The 16179-nt window shown below is 40.6% G+C and overlaps 1 protein-coding gene across 1 annotated transcript in view; it reads right to left on the bottom strand.

Moving 5' to 3' along the window:
- Positions 1 to 16179, bottom strand: part of LOC126456355 (juvenile hormone acid O-methyltransferase-like) — a 41455-nt gene that overhangs the window by 11463 nt on the left and 13813 nt on the right. Inside the window, exons 3-4 of the mRNA XM_050092107.1 lie at positions 9789 to 10009; positions 578 to 710 (exon numbers count right to left, since the gene is read on the bottom strand). Of these exons, the coding sequence (XP_049948064.1) occupies positions 578 to 710; positions 9789 to 10009 (354 nt within the window). The remainder of the gene's footprint in view (positions 1 to 577; positions 711 to 9788; positions 10010 to 16179) is intronic.

Raw genomic sequence — 16179 nt, 5'->3', positions numbered from 1 at the left:
CAATAGAGCTGCATGCCCTCGGGAAACATAATTGCAGTATCTTTCCGCTTTTTTCAGCTGTTTGTAACACCAACACAGCAAGGCTATGTTGGTTAATGTTACAAAGCCAAATCATCCAGACTGTTGCTCCTGCAACTAATGAAAATGTCTATGCCCCGTATATTGTTGCATCTATGATATGTGCGAGTATATCTCTATGGTTGAGGCACACAACCCATCCCACCATTGCTAAGTCCATGGTTCGTAGAGGTTTGTAACTGTATCAAGCTTTTTTTTTCGCAGGACACAATTTTTAGCAGTATCCTGCAAATCGATTAGGCGATGCAAGACAAAAAGAGCGAAAAATTTCGTTCAGAAACGTGGCTCAAAGAAAATAATTGCTTCTCTTGAGTCTTCATACTTACAATAGTCTCTCAGCCAAATGATGTCCCCATCATTTGACTGAATAAATTTTCCGTAGTTAATAGTTGTGCTTTGGACTGAGCAAGAGAGGATATCTGGCCAATGCTCTGATCAAATGTCAATGAACAAAGCATAAAATAATATTAAGTGAGCGCTGTTTGCGCCTGTACGTTACCTTCATGTACCGAGCCCAGCGAGGGTCTTTCGCCAGTTCTTCATAAGCAGCCAAATGGGCACTCTTAGCTAGTACGGTAAAGACAGCTTCTCCTCCCGGTACCAGCAGCTTATGCATATTCTGGATGGCACATCTGTAAAACGAACGTTCATTATGATTTCTGAGATTATGTGAAACATTCTCCATTTGTTGAGTTCATGTATGTCTTTATACGAAGAAACAACGGTGTACAGTTATGCATTGCCTTTCTTTGGGTAGGGGGTGCGTGGGTGAAGAGAGGGTGGATAGTTTACCATCAGACTATCTATGTCGGTACTACGACCGTTGGGCACAAACAAATACTCCTTGTAATTCTCCCTGAAGCGTCTTAACGCTTTCTCACAACTTGGCTTCTAGTCCCTCAGTTCCTCAATCACTTAATCCTGAAGGGTTTATTTTATCTATTATTTATTTATCTTGATCTGATTAGGGCCACCAGGCCCTCTCTTACATAGTACCAGAGTTTCACACATACAGTACCTTTTTTTACATCATAGTTACCTAAGAAATGACAAATCTATATGACAGATAGTATTAAAATGATTTGAGGATCTATAGTGAGAATGTGAGCAAGTATTACTATGAACTAATAAATTTAATATTGGCAGTACTTCTACTACTGATGTTGCTGCCACTAATAGTGATAACAGTAGCAACAATAACAACAATAGCAACAATGATAATAAAAATAATAATGATACCAATAATAATAATAATCATAACGGCAGATATAAAAAGAATTCATAGGTGTACAAGTTAAATATTTTCTGGTAAAACGACTTCTGGGGAAACGAGATTTAAGGAGACTAAGTAATTTAGGACAGTTACTAGAAGGTAAGGGTTTAATTACATGATGATCTGGAACATTCAGCATAAAAATCTTCTGTACACGTGTTACCTTCAACTAGCGCAAGGATAAATGGGGCAGAATTTTATCCAAGAATAACTTTCCCTCAATACATGTTAGGCCAGTGTGCTACGTTTCTGCAGTTCTTAGAGTGTACCTTACTCACTGATGAGGCCAGCCTTTCAAGTGACGGGATCTTCAATTACCATCGTAACAATCACGTCTGCACTTATGAAACCCCTCTTGATGTAAGACAAAACAGTCGTCAAAACTGGTTCATCCTCAACAGATAGAGAGGAATCATTCATGATCTTCTCATTGGCCCCTACTTCTTTCCGCAACGTAAACGAATCTAAGTCTTCTCCGAGGCGAATTACTTTATTTACTAAACGATGTACGTTTAGTCGTCATCCAGTCGATATGGTTTACGCACGATGGTACTCCGCCTGACTTTAAACAATTAGTTCTTCGGTATCTCGACAACAAGTTTCCGAACAGCTGAATTGGTCGAGGGGGTCCATTGCATTGCCTACCATATCGGCAGATTTGAATTCCATGGATTCTTTTTTCTTTGGAGATATTTTAAATCCTTGGTGTATTGAACTCCCATACCCAATATCGATAGCTTGAGGGAGCATATCCAAAATGAATTTGACTAAATACAAACCGCACGTACGGCAACGTATGAAATGCAGGCTTAGGGGAGTCACAGAGGCAGGAGGAGGGCTCTTCGAGCAACTTTTTTAAATGTAAACGGGTTTGGCAAACCTACACTGATGAGCCAAAACATCATTGCTCACCGCGACGTCGAATGCCGCCTGGTGGCGTTAGGACCACGTGAAGCGGTAATAGGTAACAGAAGTATGAAAGCGGAGCAAACACGGACTTGGGAATGCCCTAGTGAAGATAAGGGCTGTAAATGGGGAAATCCATTGCGATAAGCGACTTCGACAAAGAGCAGATTATTATTACGCAGAGCCTGTGAACGAATGTCTCGAAGAGAGCAAAGTTGTTCTGAGCATCTACGGAAAGAGATAGAAGGACAGTGAAACTACTACTAGGTGGTAAATTGTTGGACATCCACGACTCTTCACAGAACGTCGGATTCGGAGGCTTGTCTGCTCTGTGCTCTCTCTGCCGAAACAGCACGGTGCTGGTGGAAGCGGAAGTGTTTTGGAACACGCCGTTCATCGTAGATTGTTTAACATGGAGCTCCGCAGCAGACCACTCCTACGTGTTCACATGTTGATCCAACGACATCGTCAACTGCGACTACAGTGGGCACGGGACTATCGCGATTCGACCGTCGATCAATGGAAACGTATCGGCTTTTCGGGTGAATCACATTTCAGCTACCGTATGTCGATGGTCGTCTCCACAAACGCCCACATTGAGGTGAACAGAGCTGCAGGCTGCAAGGACGCAGGCTGGTGGGAGCAGATTATGCTATGGAATGCATACTCCTGCGTTTGCGTAGGACCTGTGGTAGTAACCAAAGACACGCTGACAGCTGCGTACCACCTTACATCTTTTCGTGCTTGATGCTTCACTGATGGCGATGTCATCTTTCAGCATTATAAGCATTATAATTGTCCGTGTCTCGGAGCCGAAACCGTGCTACAGTGGTTTGAGGAGCATTTTTGTGAACTCACGTTGATGTCCCGGCCACCAAATTCGCCTGATGTAAATCCTATGCAACCCATCTGGGCCGCTATCGGACGCTATCACCGCGTACGCAAATCAGCGGCCAGTTATTTACGCGAATTACATGACCTGTGCATATCTCCACAAACCTACCAACGAACTGTCGGGTCCCTGATACGCAGAATCAATGACTTATTTCGTTCCAAATACGGACAAACACATTATTAAGCAGGTGGTCATAATGTTTTGGCTCATGAGTGTATAATTTTTCTGCCATAAATTATAAATCCTTTTGTACGTGTTAACGTATATAGTAAATGAATCATTTTTGCCGTGAATAATAAAACCTTTCATTCATTCCTCTATAACGAAGAATTTTCGCGTCCATGTAGAGGAGTGTGTTACACTTTGGAACAGTTTTGAGTCTTTCACCTCTAGTCAGCCTTGTGATAGAATTTTAATGTTGTTGTTGTTGTTGTGGTCTTCAGTCCTGAGACTGGTTTGATGCAGCTCTCCATGCTACTCTATCCTGTGCAAGCTTCTTCATCTCCCAGTACCTACTGCAACCTACATCCTTCTGAATCTGTTTAGTGTATTCATCTCTCGGTCTCCCTCTACGATTTTTACCGTCCACGCTGCCCTCCAATACTAAATTGGTGATCCCTTGATGCCTCAGAACATGTCCTACCAACCGATCCCTTCTTCTAGTCAAGTTGTGCCACAAACTTCTCTTCTCCCCAATCCTATTCAATACCTCCTCATTAGTTACGTGATCTACCCACCTTATCTTCAGCATTCTTCTGTAGCACCACATTTCGAAAGCTTCTATTCTCTTCTTGTCCAAACTAGTTATCGTTCATGTTTCACTTCCATACATGGCTACACTCCATACAAATACTTTCAGAAACGACTTCCTGACACTTAAATCTATACTCGATGTTAACAAATTTCTCTTCTTCAGAAACGATTTCCTTTCCATTGCCAGTCTACATTTTATATCCTCTCTCCTTCGACCATCATCAGTTATTTTACTCCCTAAATAGCAAAACTCCTTTACTACTTTAAGTGTCTCATTTCCTAATCTAATTCCCTCAGCATCACCCGATTTAATTTGACTACATTCCATTATCCTCGTTTTGCTTTTGTTGATGTTCATCTTATATCCTCCTTTCAAGACACTGTCCATTCCGTTCAACTGCTCTTCCAAGTCCTTTGATGTCTCTGACGGAATTACAATGTCATCGGCGAACCTCAAAGTTTTTACTTCTTCTCCATGAATTTTAATACCTCCTCCGAATTTTTCTTTTGTTTCCTTTACTGCTTGCTCAATATACAGATTGAATAACATCGGGGAGAGGCTACAACCCTGTCTCACTCCTTTCCCAACCACTGCTTCCCGTTCGTGCCCCTCGACTATTATAACTGCCATCTGATTTCTGTACAAATTGTAAATAGCCTTTCGCTCCCTGTATTTTATACCTGCCACCTTCACAATTTGAAAGAGAGTATTCCAGTCAACATTGTCAAAAGCTTTCTCTAAGTCTACAAATGCTAGAAACGTAGGTTTGCCTTTTCTTAATCTTTCTTCTAAGATAAGTCGTAAGGTTAGTATTGCCTCACGTGTTCCAACATTTCTACGGAATCCAAACTGATCTTCCCCGAGGTCCGCTTCTACCAGTTTCTCCATTCGTCTGTAAAGAATTCGCGTTAGTATTTTGCAGCTGTGACTTATTAAACTGATAGTTCGGTAATTTTCACATCTGTCAACACCTGCTTTCTTTGGGATTGGAATTATTATATTCTTCTTGACGTCTGAGGGTATTTCGCCTGTCTCATACATCTTGCTCACCAGATGGTAGAGTTCTGTCATGACTGGCTCTCCCAAGGCCATCAGTAGTTCTAATGGAATGTTGTCTACTCCTGGGGCCTTGTTTCGACTCAGGTCTTTCAGTGCTCTGTCAAACTCTTCACGCAGTATCTTATCTCCCATTTCGTCTTCATCTACATCCTCTTCCATTTCCATAATATTGTCCTCAAGCACATCGCCCTTGTATAAACCCTCTATATACTCCTTCCACCTTTCTGCCTTCCCTTCTCTGCTTAGAACTGGGTTGCCATCTGAGCTCTTGATATTCATACAAGTGGTTCTCTTCTCTCCAAAGGTCTCTTTAATTTTCCTGTAGGCAGTATCTATCTTACCCCTAGTGAGACAAGCCTCTACATCCTTACATTTGTCCTCTAGCCATCCCTGCTTAGCCATTTTGCACTTCCTGTCGATCTAATATTTGAGACGTTTGTATTCCTTTTTGCCTGCTTCATTTACTGCATTTTTATATTTTCTCCTTTCATCAATTAAATTCAATATTTCTTCTGTTACCCAAGGATTTCTATTAGCCCTCGCCTTTTTACCTACTTGATCGTCTGCTGCCTTCACTACTTCATCTCTCAGAGCTACCCATTCTTCTTCTACTGTATTTCTTTCCCCCATTCCTGTCAATTGTTCCCTTATGCTCTCCCTGAAACTCTGTACAACCTTTGGTTCTTTCAGTTTATCCAGGTCCCATCTCCTTAGATTCCCACCTTTTTGCAGTTTCTTCAGTTTCAATCTGCAGTTCATAACCAATAGATTGTGGTCAGAATCCACATCTGCCCCTTGAAATGTCTTACAATTTAAAACCTGGTTCCTAAATCTCTGTCTTACCATTATATAATCTATCTGATACCTTTTAGTATCTCCAGGATTCTTCCAGGTATACAACCTTCTTTTATGATTCTTGAACCAAGTGTTAGCTATGATTAATTTATGCTCTGTGCAAAATTCTACAAGGCGGCTTCCTCTTTCATTTCTTCCCCCCCAACCCATATTCACCTACTATGTTTCCTTCTCTCCCTTTTCCTACTGACGAATTCCAGTCACCCATGACTATTAAATTTTCGTCTCCCTTCACTACCTGAATAATTTCTTTTATCTCGTCATACATTTCATCTATTTCTTCATCATCTGCAGAGCTAGTTGGCACATAAACTTGTACTACTGTAGTAGGCATGGGCTTTGTGTCTATCTTGGCCACAATAATGCGTTCACTATGCTGTTTGTAGTAGCTAACCCGCACTCCTATTTTTTTATTCATTATTAAACCTACTCCTGCATTACCCCTATTTGATTTTGTATTTATAACCCTGTAATCACCTGACCAAAAGTCTTGTTCCTCCTGCCACCGAACTTCACTAATTCCCACTATATCTAACTTTAACTTATCCATTTCCCTTTTTAAATTTTCTAACCTACCTGCCCGATTAAGGTATCTGACATTCCACGCTCCGATCCGTAGAACGCCAGTTTTCTTTCTCCTGATAACGACGTCCTCTTGAATAGTCCCCGCCCGGAGATCCGAATGGGGGACTATTTTACCTCCGGAATATTTTACCCAAGAGGTCGCCATCATCATTTAATCATACAGTAAAGCTGCATGTCCTCGGGAAAAATTACGGCTGTAGTTTCCCCTTGCTTTCAGCCGTTCGCAGTACAAGCACAGCAAGGCCGTTTTGGCTAATGTTACAAGGCCAGATTAGTCAATCATCCTGACTGTTGCCCATGCAACTACTGAAAAGGCTGCTGCCCCTCTTCAGGAACCACATGTTTGTCTGGCCTCTCAACAGATACCCCTCCGTTGTGGTTGCACCTACGGTACGGCCATCTGTATCGCTGAGGCACGCAAGCCTCTCCACCAACGGCAAGGTCCATGGTTCATGGGGGGAGAATTTTAATATACAGTAATTTCTTACCTTTTTTAAATGATGGCATTAATTTTTCGTGTTCTGCTCTTTATTTATGGAACTACAAAAATTCGTCAGGAGAAGTAAGGTTTTTTAAATGTGAAAAAAATCTTCCAACGTACAACATGGTATTGCACCAAGGGACGTCTAGCTTACTGTACTCTAAATGCCAACGTTAAATCTTCTCATTACTGCATTTAATAGTCTGTCTGTTACATTATTGCTCTACTACACATCAATGATCAGGAAGTGACGTCAGACTGTTGTTGTTGTTGTGGTCTTCAGTCCTGAGACTGGTTTGATGCAGCTCTCCATGCTACTCTATCCTGTGCAAGCTTTTTCATCTCCCAGTACCTACTGCAACCTACATCCTTCTGAATCTGCTTAGTGTATTCATCTCTTGGTCTCCCTCTACGATTTTTACCCTCCACGCTGCCCTCCAATACTAAATTGGTGATCCCTTGATGCCTCAGAACATGTCCTACCAACCGATCCCTTCTTCTGGTCAAGTTGTGCCACAAACTTCTCTTCTCCCCAATCCTATTCAATACCTCCTCATTAGTTACGTGATCTACCCACCTTATCTTCAGCATTCTTCTGTAGCACCACATTTCGAAAGCTTCTATTCTCTTCTTGTCCACACTATTTATCGTCCATGTTTCACTTCCATACATGGCTACACTCCATACGAATACTTTCAGAAATGACTTCCTGACACTTAAATCAATACTGGATGTTAACAAATTTCTCTTCTTCAGAAACGCTTTCCTTGCCATTGCCAGCCTACATTTTATATCCTCTCTACTTCGACCATCATCAGTTATTTTGCTCCCCAAATAGCAAAACTCCTTTACTACTTTAAGTGCCTCATTTCCTAATCTAATTCCCTCAGTATCACCCGACTTAATTAGACTACATTCCATTATCCTTGTTTTGCTTTTGTTGATCTTCATCTTATATCCTCCTTTCAAGACACTGTCCATTCCATTCAACTGCTCTTCCAAGTCCTTTGCTGTCTCTGACAGAATTACAATGTCATCGGCGAACCTCAAAGTTTTTATTTCTTCTCCATGAATTTTAATACCTACTCCGAATTTTTCTTTTGTTTCCTTTACTGCTTGCTCAATATACAGATTGAACAACATCGGGGAGAGGCTACAACCCTGTCTTACTCCCTTCCCAACCACTGCTTCCCTTTCATGTCCCTCGACTCTTATAACTGCCATCTGGTTTCTGTACAAATTGTAAATAGCCTTTCGCTCCCTGTATTTTACCCCTGCCGCCTTTAGAATTTGAAAGAGAGTATTCCAGTCAACATTGTCAAAAGCTTTCTCTAAGTCTACAAATGCTAGAAACGTAGGTTTGCCTTTCCTTAATCTTTCTTCTAAGATAAGTCGTAAGGTCAGTATTGCCTCACGTGTTCCAGTGTTTCTACGGAATCCAAACTGATCTTCCCCGAGGTTGGCTTCTACTAGTTTTTCCATTCGTCTGTAAAGAATTCGTGTTAGTATTTTGCAGCTGTGACTTATTAAGCTGATAGTTCGGTAATTTTCACATCTGTCAACACCTGCTTTCTTTGGGATTGGAATTATTATATTCTTCTTGAAGTCTGAGGGTATTTCGCCTGTTTCATACATCTTGCTCACCAGATGGTAGAGTTTTGTCAGGACTGGCTCTCCCACGGCCGTCAGTAGTTCCAATGAAATATTGTCTACTCCGGGGGCCTTGTTTCGACTCAGGTCTTTCAGTGCTCTGTCAAACTCTTCACGCAGTATCGTATCTCCCATTTCATCTTCATCTACATCCTCTTCCATTTCCATAATATTGTCCTCAAGTACATCGCCCTTGTATAGACCCTCTATATACTCCTTCCACCTTTCTGCTTTCCCTTCTTTGCTTAGAACTGGAAGTGACGTCAGACTATGTAGACGTATTATCAAAAGGCTACTGCAAGTTAAATACGTTCAGAAATAGAAGCTATTGGCAACTAGCACAAATTTTCGTTTAGAAGACAGGTATAAATATGAAGAAAACACAGAATCTCAGTTCATTTTTAATTATATTATATTTAACTATTATTTTCAACATAAAAGACGGTGTATTGGTGTATTACAGACGAAGTATGGCTTAACTGTTCATACGCTATAAACCTACTTCTAAAAAATATAGAATTTTACTCATCATAGAATTCTTTACCGAAGAAGTAACGGTGTCTTCCAAATAGCTTTAATATATCACACAGCACTTAATTGTGTGGAACTCAAAATATTTACAAGTCCTGCACAGAACACAATCTTGTGTCCCGCAACGACAGAAACAATAAGAAATGAGTAGTACGCCTTCCTCCATGTGACAGTGAAATCAGTTACTACGATGAAACACCTACTGGTAAATATTATAAGTTGCTAGGTGCACCATTCTCCAGGTACAACACTCTCACGTACATATGAAGTTTTGTAATGTTGTAATGCCAAGAATAAACTATAATATTTCTGAGATGTGCTATTATACACCCTGCATTCCTGGTCTCCCCACTCAGTGACGGTGGCAGATGCTACCAACTTGGATGACACACTACAGAGTCGGCCAATGTGGCCGAGCGGTTCTACAGTCTGGAACCGCGCGACAGCTACGGTCGCAGGTTCGAATCCTGCCTCGGGCATGGCTGTATGTGATGTCCTTAGGTTAGTTAGGTTTAAATAGTTCGAAGTTCTAGGGGACTGATTACCTCACAAGCTAAGTTCCATAGTGCTCGGAGCCATTTGACACACTACAGACAGCAGATGGTATGCTTGTTACACCTACTTTACACTTGCTGCACCCATAAACTGTGTATTGTATTTCCTATTCTGTCAAGATGTTCATTTCTTTGTTCAGTTCTATGTATGTTCCATGTTCTAATACCTGTCGTCAGACAGCCAGTGTATGACCATCACGGCGAACACCTTGCCAAAGAGTGCGTACTGCCACACGGAAGATTTCTCCAGGTGAGGTGTCATTGCGTCAAATATCTCGTACGTAATGGTGCCAGGTAGTGCGTTGTGCTGCCTGCAGAACTCCAACATGTCTGGGCTGATGTCACAGGCCACCAGCTTCGTGCCAGGCGGCAGTCGCGGAGCTATGACCTGTCAGAACAAAGTACACTTTCTTGTTTTGCTCTCTGCAGCTGTGACACAGCTCAAAAAATAATTCCATGCTTCACTCTACAACATTGGTGTGTGGAAGAGAATATAAGTTCACCAGACAAATATCACACTCTAGCCAAACCTTTACAAACTGTATCTTCTTCCCGTTACATAATGAACTACTAAATAACACCAACAGTTAACTCCAAGATAAAATCTGTAGGTAGCTTATTTATCTCCGAACGTCACATCTCTCGACAGTTTACCACAACAAATCGTACTAAAAGACCCGTTTTGGAGATATCTTTAATGCAGTGTATCTTAGCTTTGGTGCATGCTTCATTTATTTGGTATTTTCGTTTCTAAACTTCAAATGTTTAGCGTTTTGTCTGCTCAAACCGCGGCGTTTATGAGTTCGCATGAGAAAACAGTGATGTCTCCATGATGTCACCCATCTTTCGCTCTGATTGGATGATGTGAGCAACCTGAACAACTGCCATGGTAAATTACACATTGTATTTGTCGTATTTTTACTTGTGTATTACAAAAATATGCAAATTAAGTGATATAGCGCACAAAATGACTCATCTACAGTATACACTGGTCTGTTGAAATTGCTTGTATTCCCTTATCTGAATTTACGCAGATTTTGTCCTTGATCCATGTTTACATCGGGTCTGGGAGCTCCAAGTTCCTTTACTTTCATCTTAACCGCATGTTCCAAAATTTTACCTGATAAATTCCACACCCAATTCATATTGTGTTGTTTTCAAACTCGTCGTATGCTGCTGTTATTCGCAAGAACATGCAACTCAATAAACCCATGCATAATACACTCACAAAAAGAAACTTGCTAACAACGCACATTAACCGCAGTCAGCAAGCAAGGAAACTCAAGTAACGGGACATATTTCGCTCATAGGGTATGTTTCCTCCAGTCATTCGCTAAACTCTCGCTGGGCGGTGATAGTTATGTTACCACACTCTAGTGCACTCTGGCGAGACATTTACAATTTTATTCAGACGGTGGGTGGGATATCCAATAGCATAAAAAAGCACTATGAAAATAATAATGCTAAATGTCACATAATGATGCAATTAAACATAAGAGAGATACACAGAGCCATGGATTCGATAGTGAAGTTTAGCGACCCTGTTCATTTCCCTTGGATGTAAGCAGTGGAACACGAAAATTGTACGCAGGTTAATAGGACACGGGTAGACTGAAACACCAGAGCTTTCGGGGCGCCCATAAGAGCTGTACTTTGAGAAGGCCAAGGGCCCAAACCTCTGCTGCACAGGGCTAAGTGGCATTTCAACGCGCAGCTGGAGACTATAATCCGTTCATCATAAGAATAAACCTGATGTAAACAAACACAAACACGATGATTGGTCAGAAGCCGTAGCACACGTACACTGGTGTTGTTACGCTCTTGGAAGTAGGTCCTACTTATGTATTAGATATCTTATTACTAAGTTACGTTAAATGAAACTTTAAGATATTCAAATGTATTAAAAGCCATAAATGTTTTTCTTAATCACGCTTTACCTACGTAGTTTTTATTTAAAAAATCGTGTACAGTCACAGCCTCTGCAGTGTTGTGCTTTGATTGTCGCGATGGTAGGCTGGGCGCACACTGATCCAGCATTTCACCTAAAGCAAGTGTAGCGAAACAAAATGTTTTGCTAGGTACGAGCGCTCCATGTATTTCAATGGGAGCCCGCACACTGATCAAGCAAACGTTGCGAGGCGTTTCGCAAAGCCTTGAAACATTTGATCAGTTGGTCGACGCCTGGATCCGATACACACGATGCTTGATGTTTCAAGGAGCAAAACGTTCTGCGCATACGTCAACTCCCTTCCACTACCCACCATTACAGCTGTAACGCCCAGCTCTGACCGTACAGAAGCGCCTGCTTTGTGTTTTCGGATCTGTGTTTTAGTCAAGTGTATTGTGTAATGACTGAAACAGGGGAAGATGGCGTGATCGACGATACAGTTATCGATGTTGATAAACTTGTAGCCCTCGTGGAAACCAGACCCGAGTTGTACGTGATTACCAGGAAAGATCACCACAACCAGGACGTGATCGCCAAAGCATGGCAACACGTAGGTCAGGAAATAAAGATCTCAGCTAAGAAATGTATAATTAAAAAACAAATTAATAAAATTCGTGCAGTTTTATCAAGAATGGCCTTAATGAGTTGTAAAAGTGTTCATATCTTGAAAACCTTTTCTTTCAATCGTTTAACAGCTTTAAACATAATGTTGTATTAAGATTTAAACAAAAATATTTCTAAATTGATTGAAAATTACTATTTAGTACGATAATAAGGTAATAATTTAATCGTAATCTTTACTTTTGTACATGAGTTCATTTCTACATTCAGGTCTATACATTAATAATTCTTCACGTATTGATTGATATCTTAATTACAAAAGGCCATCCTGTCTTGCCAAGGAACAGCACCTGCTGGGCTATTAAAAAATCGAACGTAGCTTTCTCTAACTTTGTAGGCTGCTTTTGAAGCTCGTGTTCCAGCCTGCTGTGGTTCTTCATCAACCTCAACAATATGCATAAGCTCATCATAGACTTCTGCTAGTTTTCCTTCCCTTTTTCTTATGAAACTGTGCAACACACAACAGGCTAATACAATTTGTTTAGTGACATCTGGATGAACGAGCATTGCTTGCTCAAGAATTCTGAATTTTTTAACCATCATACTAATCGCGCATTCTCTATTCTGCGAGCTCTAGATATCCTGTAGTTGTATATTTTTCTATCATTACATAGAAATGTTGATCTTGGAAATGGTTCCATCATATTGGTAGCCAAACCGTGTGCATCATCACCTACAAACACGTAAGGAAACGAAACGTTTTTGTTTGGGTACAACAATCGGGGTACAGGGATATTTAACCTCTTGTCAACGAATCTCTGTCCAAAGCTCGAAGAGAGAAAAACACAACCATCATACTAATCGCGCATTCTCTATTCTGCGAGCTCTAGATATCCTGTAGTTGTATATTTTTCTATCATTACTTAGAAGTGTTGATCTTGGAAATGGTTCCATCATATTGACAGCCAAACCGTGTGCATCATCACCTACAAACACGTAAGGAAACGAAACGTTTTTGTTTGGGTACAACAATCGGGGTACAGGGATATTTAACCTCTTGTCAACGAATCTCTGTCCAAAGCTCGAAGAGAGAAAAACACCAGCATCATTTTTTCTTCCCGGTGCTCCTACGCCAACTACCAAAAAGTTTCCTTCAGCATCTACCACTGCTTGTAGCACAATAGAGTGAAAGTTCTTGTAATTGTAGTAGGCTGATCCACGGTTCCATGGTCCCTCAATTCTTATATGTTTTCCATCTACTGCGCCACAGCAGTTTGGAAAATTACACAAGTCTTCAAAGCGTTCAGCTACCGATACCCATTTTTCAGGTGTAGGCTCAGTCATCATATACAACGGTGACAGTACTTCCCAAATATAAGTACATGTCTCAGCTACTATTTTTCCGACTGTCGTTGCACCAACACGAAGATTGTAATGGACGTATTGAAATCTATCCCCAGTAGCCAGAAACCTGAAAATACCAAATACCATTAGCATACAAATAGTTTTTAACTTATTTTACTAATTTTTCATGTTTTGTTGTAGGTAATGAGTGCAAGTCCAAGTGGCACGTTCTGAGGTCCTCATACGCGAGATATCTGCGTGAGCTGAACAAAATGCCAAGTGGATCAAGTGGGAACAAGAAAAAGTGGTATTTGGCTGACGCAATGAGTTTTTTGCTGCCCTACATTGGACATCCAAAAAGTACAACCAGCAATATGGCTCAAACGCGAACAGATGTAGCAGCTGAGGAAGGAACAGAAGGGAACTTGGAACAACCCACAACTAGGACAGATGTTGCCGCAGTCGCTGGTCCTTCAACTTCACTTAGAGCAGCGGTCGAAATGAATCCAAGGGAAAAAAAGGCTAAGACACCAGCGGAGGTAGTGGCTGAAACAATGGCTGCATATTTTAAATCGATTACCCCCCAAAAAATCATCATAAGAACATCCTATGATGCTTTATTTTAGAGGTCAATGCCGGAAATTGAAAAATTGTCTGACACCTCTCAAAGACATTTCAAAATGGATGTTGTAAAACAGCTGAACTACTATCTTGATCAAGAAGAAGGGGTTTATTCAGGCCAACCGAATGTCCCTCAAATTTCACCAGCATCAACTTCCTGCAGTTCTCATGGCAGAAACCCGCCAGGTGATTCGACACCATCTCAGATATCTGCTCAAGACGAATATAATCTTTTACAGTTTGGTGACTATTATAATTCAAATAACCTTTTGTGGTTCAACAAAAAGTAACTCTTCCTTGAGAAATATGTTTTGACGTTTCATTATAATGTAACAATTATATTTTCAATTTCGATTGAAAAGTATTGTTTTATTTCGTTTGGTATCAATTTTATTTTATAATTAATAAAATGTTTCGACTCAGGTCTTTCAGTGCTGAGTTGAAACAAGGCCCCGGGAGTAGACAATATTCCATAAGAACTACTGATGGCCTTGGGAGAGCCAGTCCTGACAAAACTCTACCAACTTGAGAGCAAGATGTATGACACAAGCGAAATACCCTCAGACTTCAAGAAGAATATAATAATTCCAATCCCAAAGAAAGCAGGTGTTGACAGATGTGGAAATTACCGAACTATCAGATTGATAAGTCACAGCTGCAAAATACTAACACGATTTCTTCACAGACGAATGGAAAAACTGGTAGAAGCCGACCTCGGGGAAGATCAGTTTGGATTCCGTAGAAATGTTGGAACACGTGAGGCAATACTGACCTTACGACTTATCATAGAAGAAAGTTTAAGGAAAGGTAAACCTACGTATCTAGCATTTGTAGACTTAGAGAAAGCTTTTGACAATGTTGACTGGAATACTCTCTTTCAAATTCTAAAGGTGGAAGGGAAAAATACAGGGAACGAAAGGCTATTTACAATTTGTACAGGAACCAAATGGCAGTTATGAGAGTCGAGGGGCATGAAAGGGAAGTAGTGGTTGGGAAGGGAGTGAGACAGGGTTGTTGCCTATCCCCAATGTTGTTCAATCTGTATATTGAGCAAGCAGTAAAGGAAACAAAAGAAAAATTTGGAGTAGGTATTAACATCCATGGAGAAGAAATAAAAACTTTAAGGTTCGCCGATGACACTGTAATTCTGTCAGAGACAGCAAAGGATTTGGAACAGCAGTAGAACGGAATGGACAGTGTCTTGCAAGGAGGATATAAGATGAACATCAACAAAAGCAAAACGAGGATAATGGAATGTAGTCGAATTAATTCGGGTGATGCTGAGGGAATTAGATTAGGAAATGAGACACTTAAAGTAGTAAAGGAATTTTGCTATTTGGGGAGCAAAATAACTGATGATGGTCGAAGTAGAGAAGATATAAAATGTAGATTGGCAATGGCAAGGAAAGCGTTTCTGAAGAAGAGAAATTTGTTAACAACGAGTATAGATTTAAGTGTCAGGAAGTCGTTTCTGAAAGTATTTGTATGGAGTGCAGCCATGTATGGAAGTGAAACATGGACGATAAATAGTTTGGACAAGAAGAGAATAGAAGCTTTCGAAATGTGGTGCTACAGAAGAATGCTGAAGATTAGATGGGTAGATCACATAACTAATGAGGAGGTATTGAACTGAATTGGGGAGACGAGGAGTTTGTGGCACAACTTGACAAGAAGAAGGGACCAGTTGGTAGGACATGTTCTGAGGCATCAAGGGATCACAAATTTAGCATTGGAGGGCAGCGTGGAGGGTAAAAATCATAGAGGGAGACCAAGAGATGAATACACTAAGCAGATTCAGAGGGATGTAGGATACAATAAGTACTGGGAGAAGAAGAAGCTTGCACATGGAGAGCTGCATCAAACCAGTCTCAGGACTGAAAACCACAACAACAACAACACTTAATAAAATATGTTAATAAAACTTATGGATTCATTTCGTTTCACCTAATGACATGTGTGATTGTATAAATAAGCAGTGCTTATTTATTATGTTCTATGAGCATGATATTTAAGCCTAAAGACTTGAATTTATGTACCATCATATTACAATATGAGCAACATATAGAAACAAAAATATACAAAAT

This window comes from Schistocerca serialis, chromosome 2, assembly GCF_023864345.2.
Source record: "Schistocerca serialis cubense isolate TAMUIC-IGC-003099 chromosome 2, iqSchSeri2.2, whole genome shotgun sequence".
In the NCBI taxonomy this organism is placed as follows: Eukaryota; Metazoa; Arthropoda; class Insecta; order Orthoptera; family Acrididae; genus Schistocerca; species Schistocerca serialis.
This window is presented reverse-complemented; position numbering and strand designations above follow the sequence as displayed.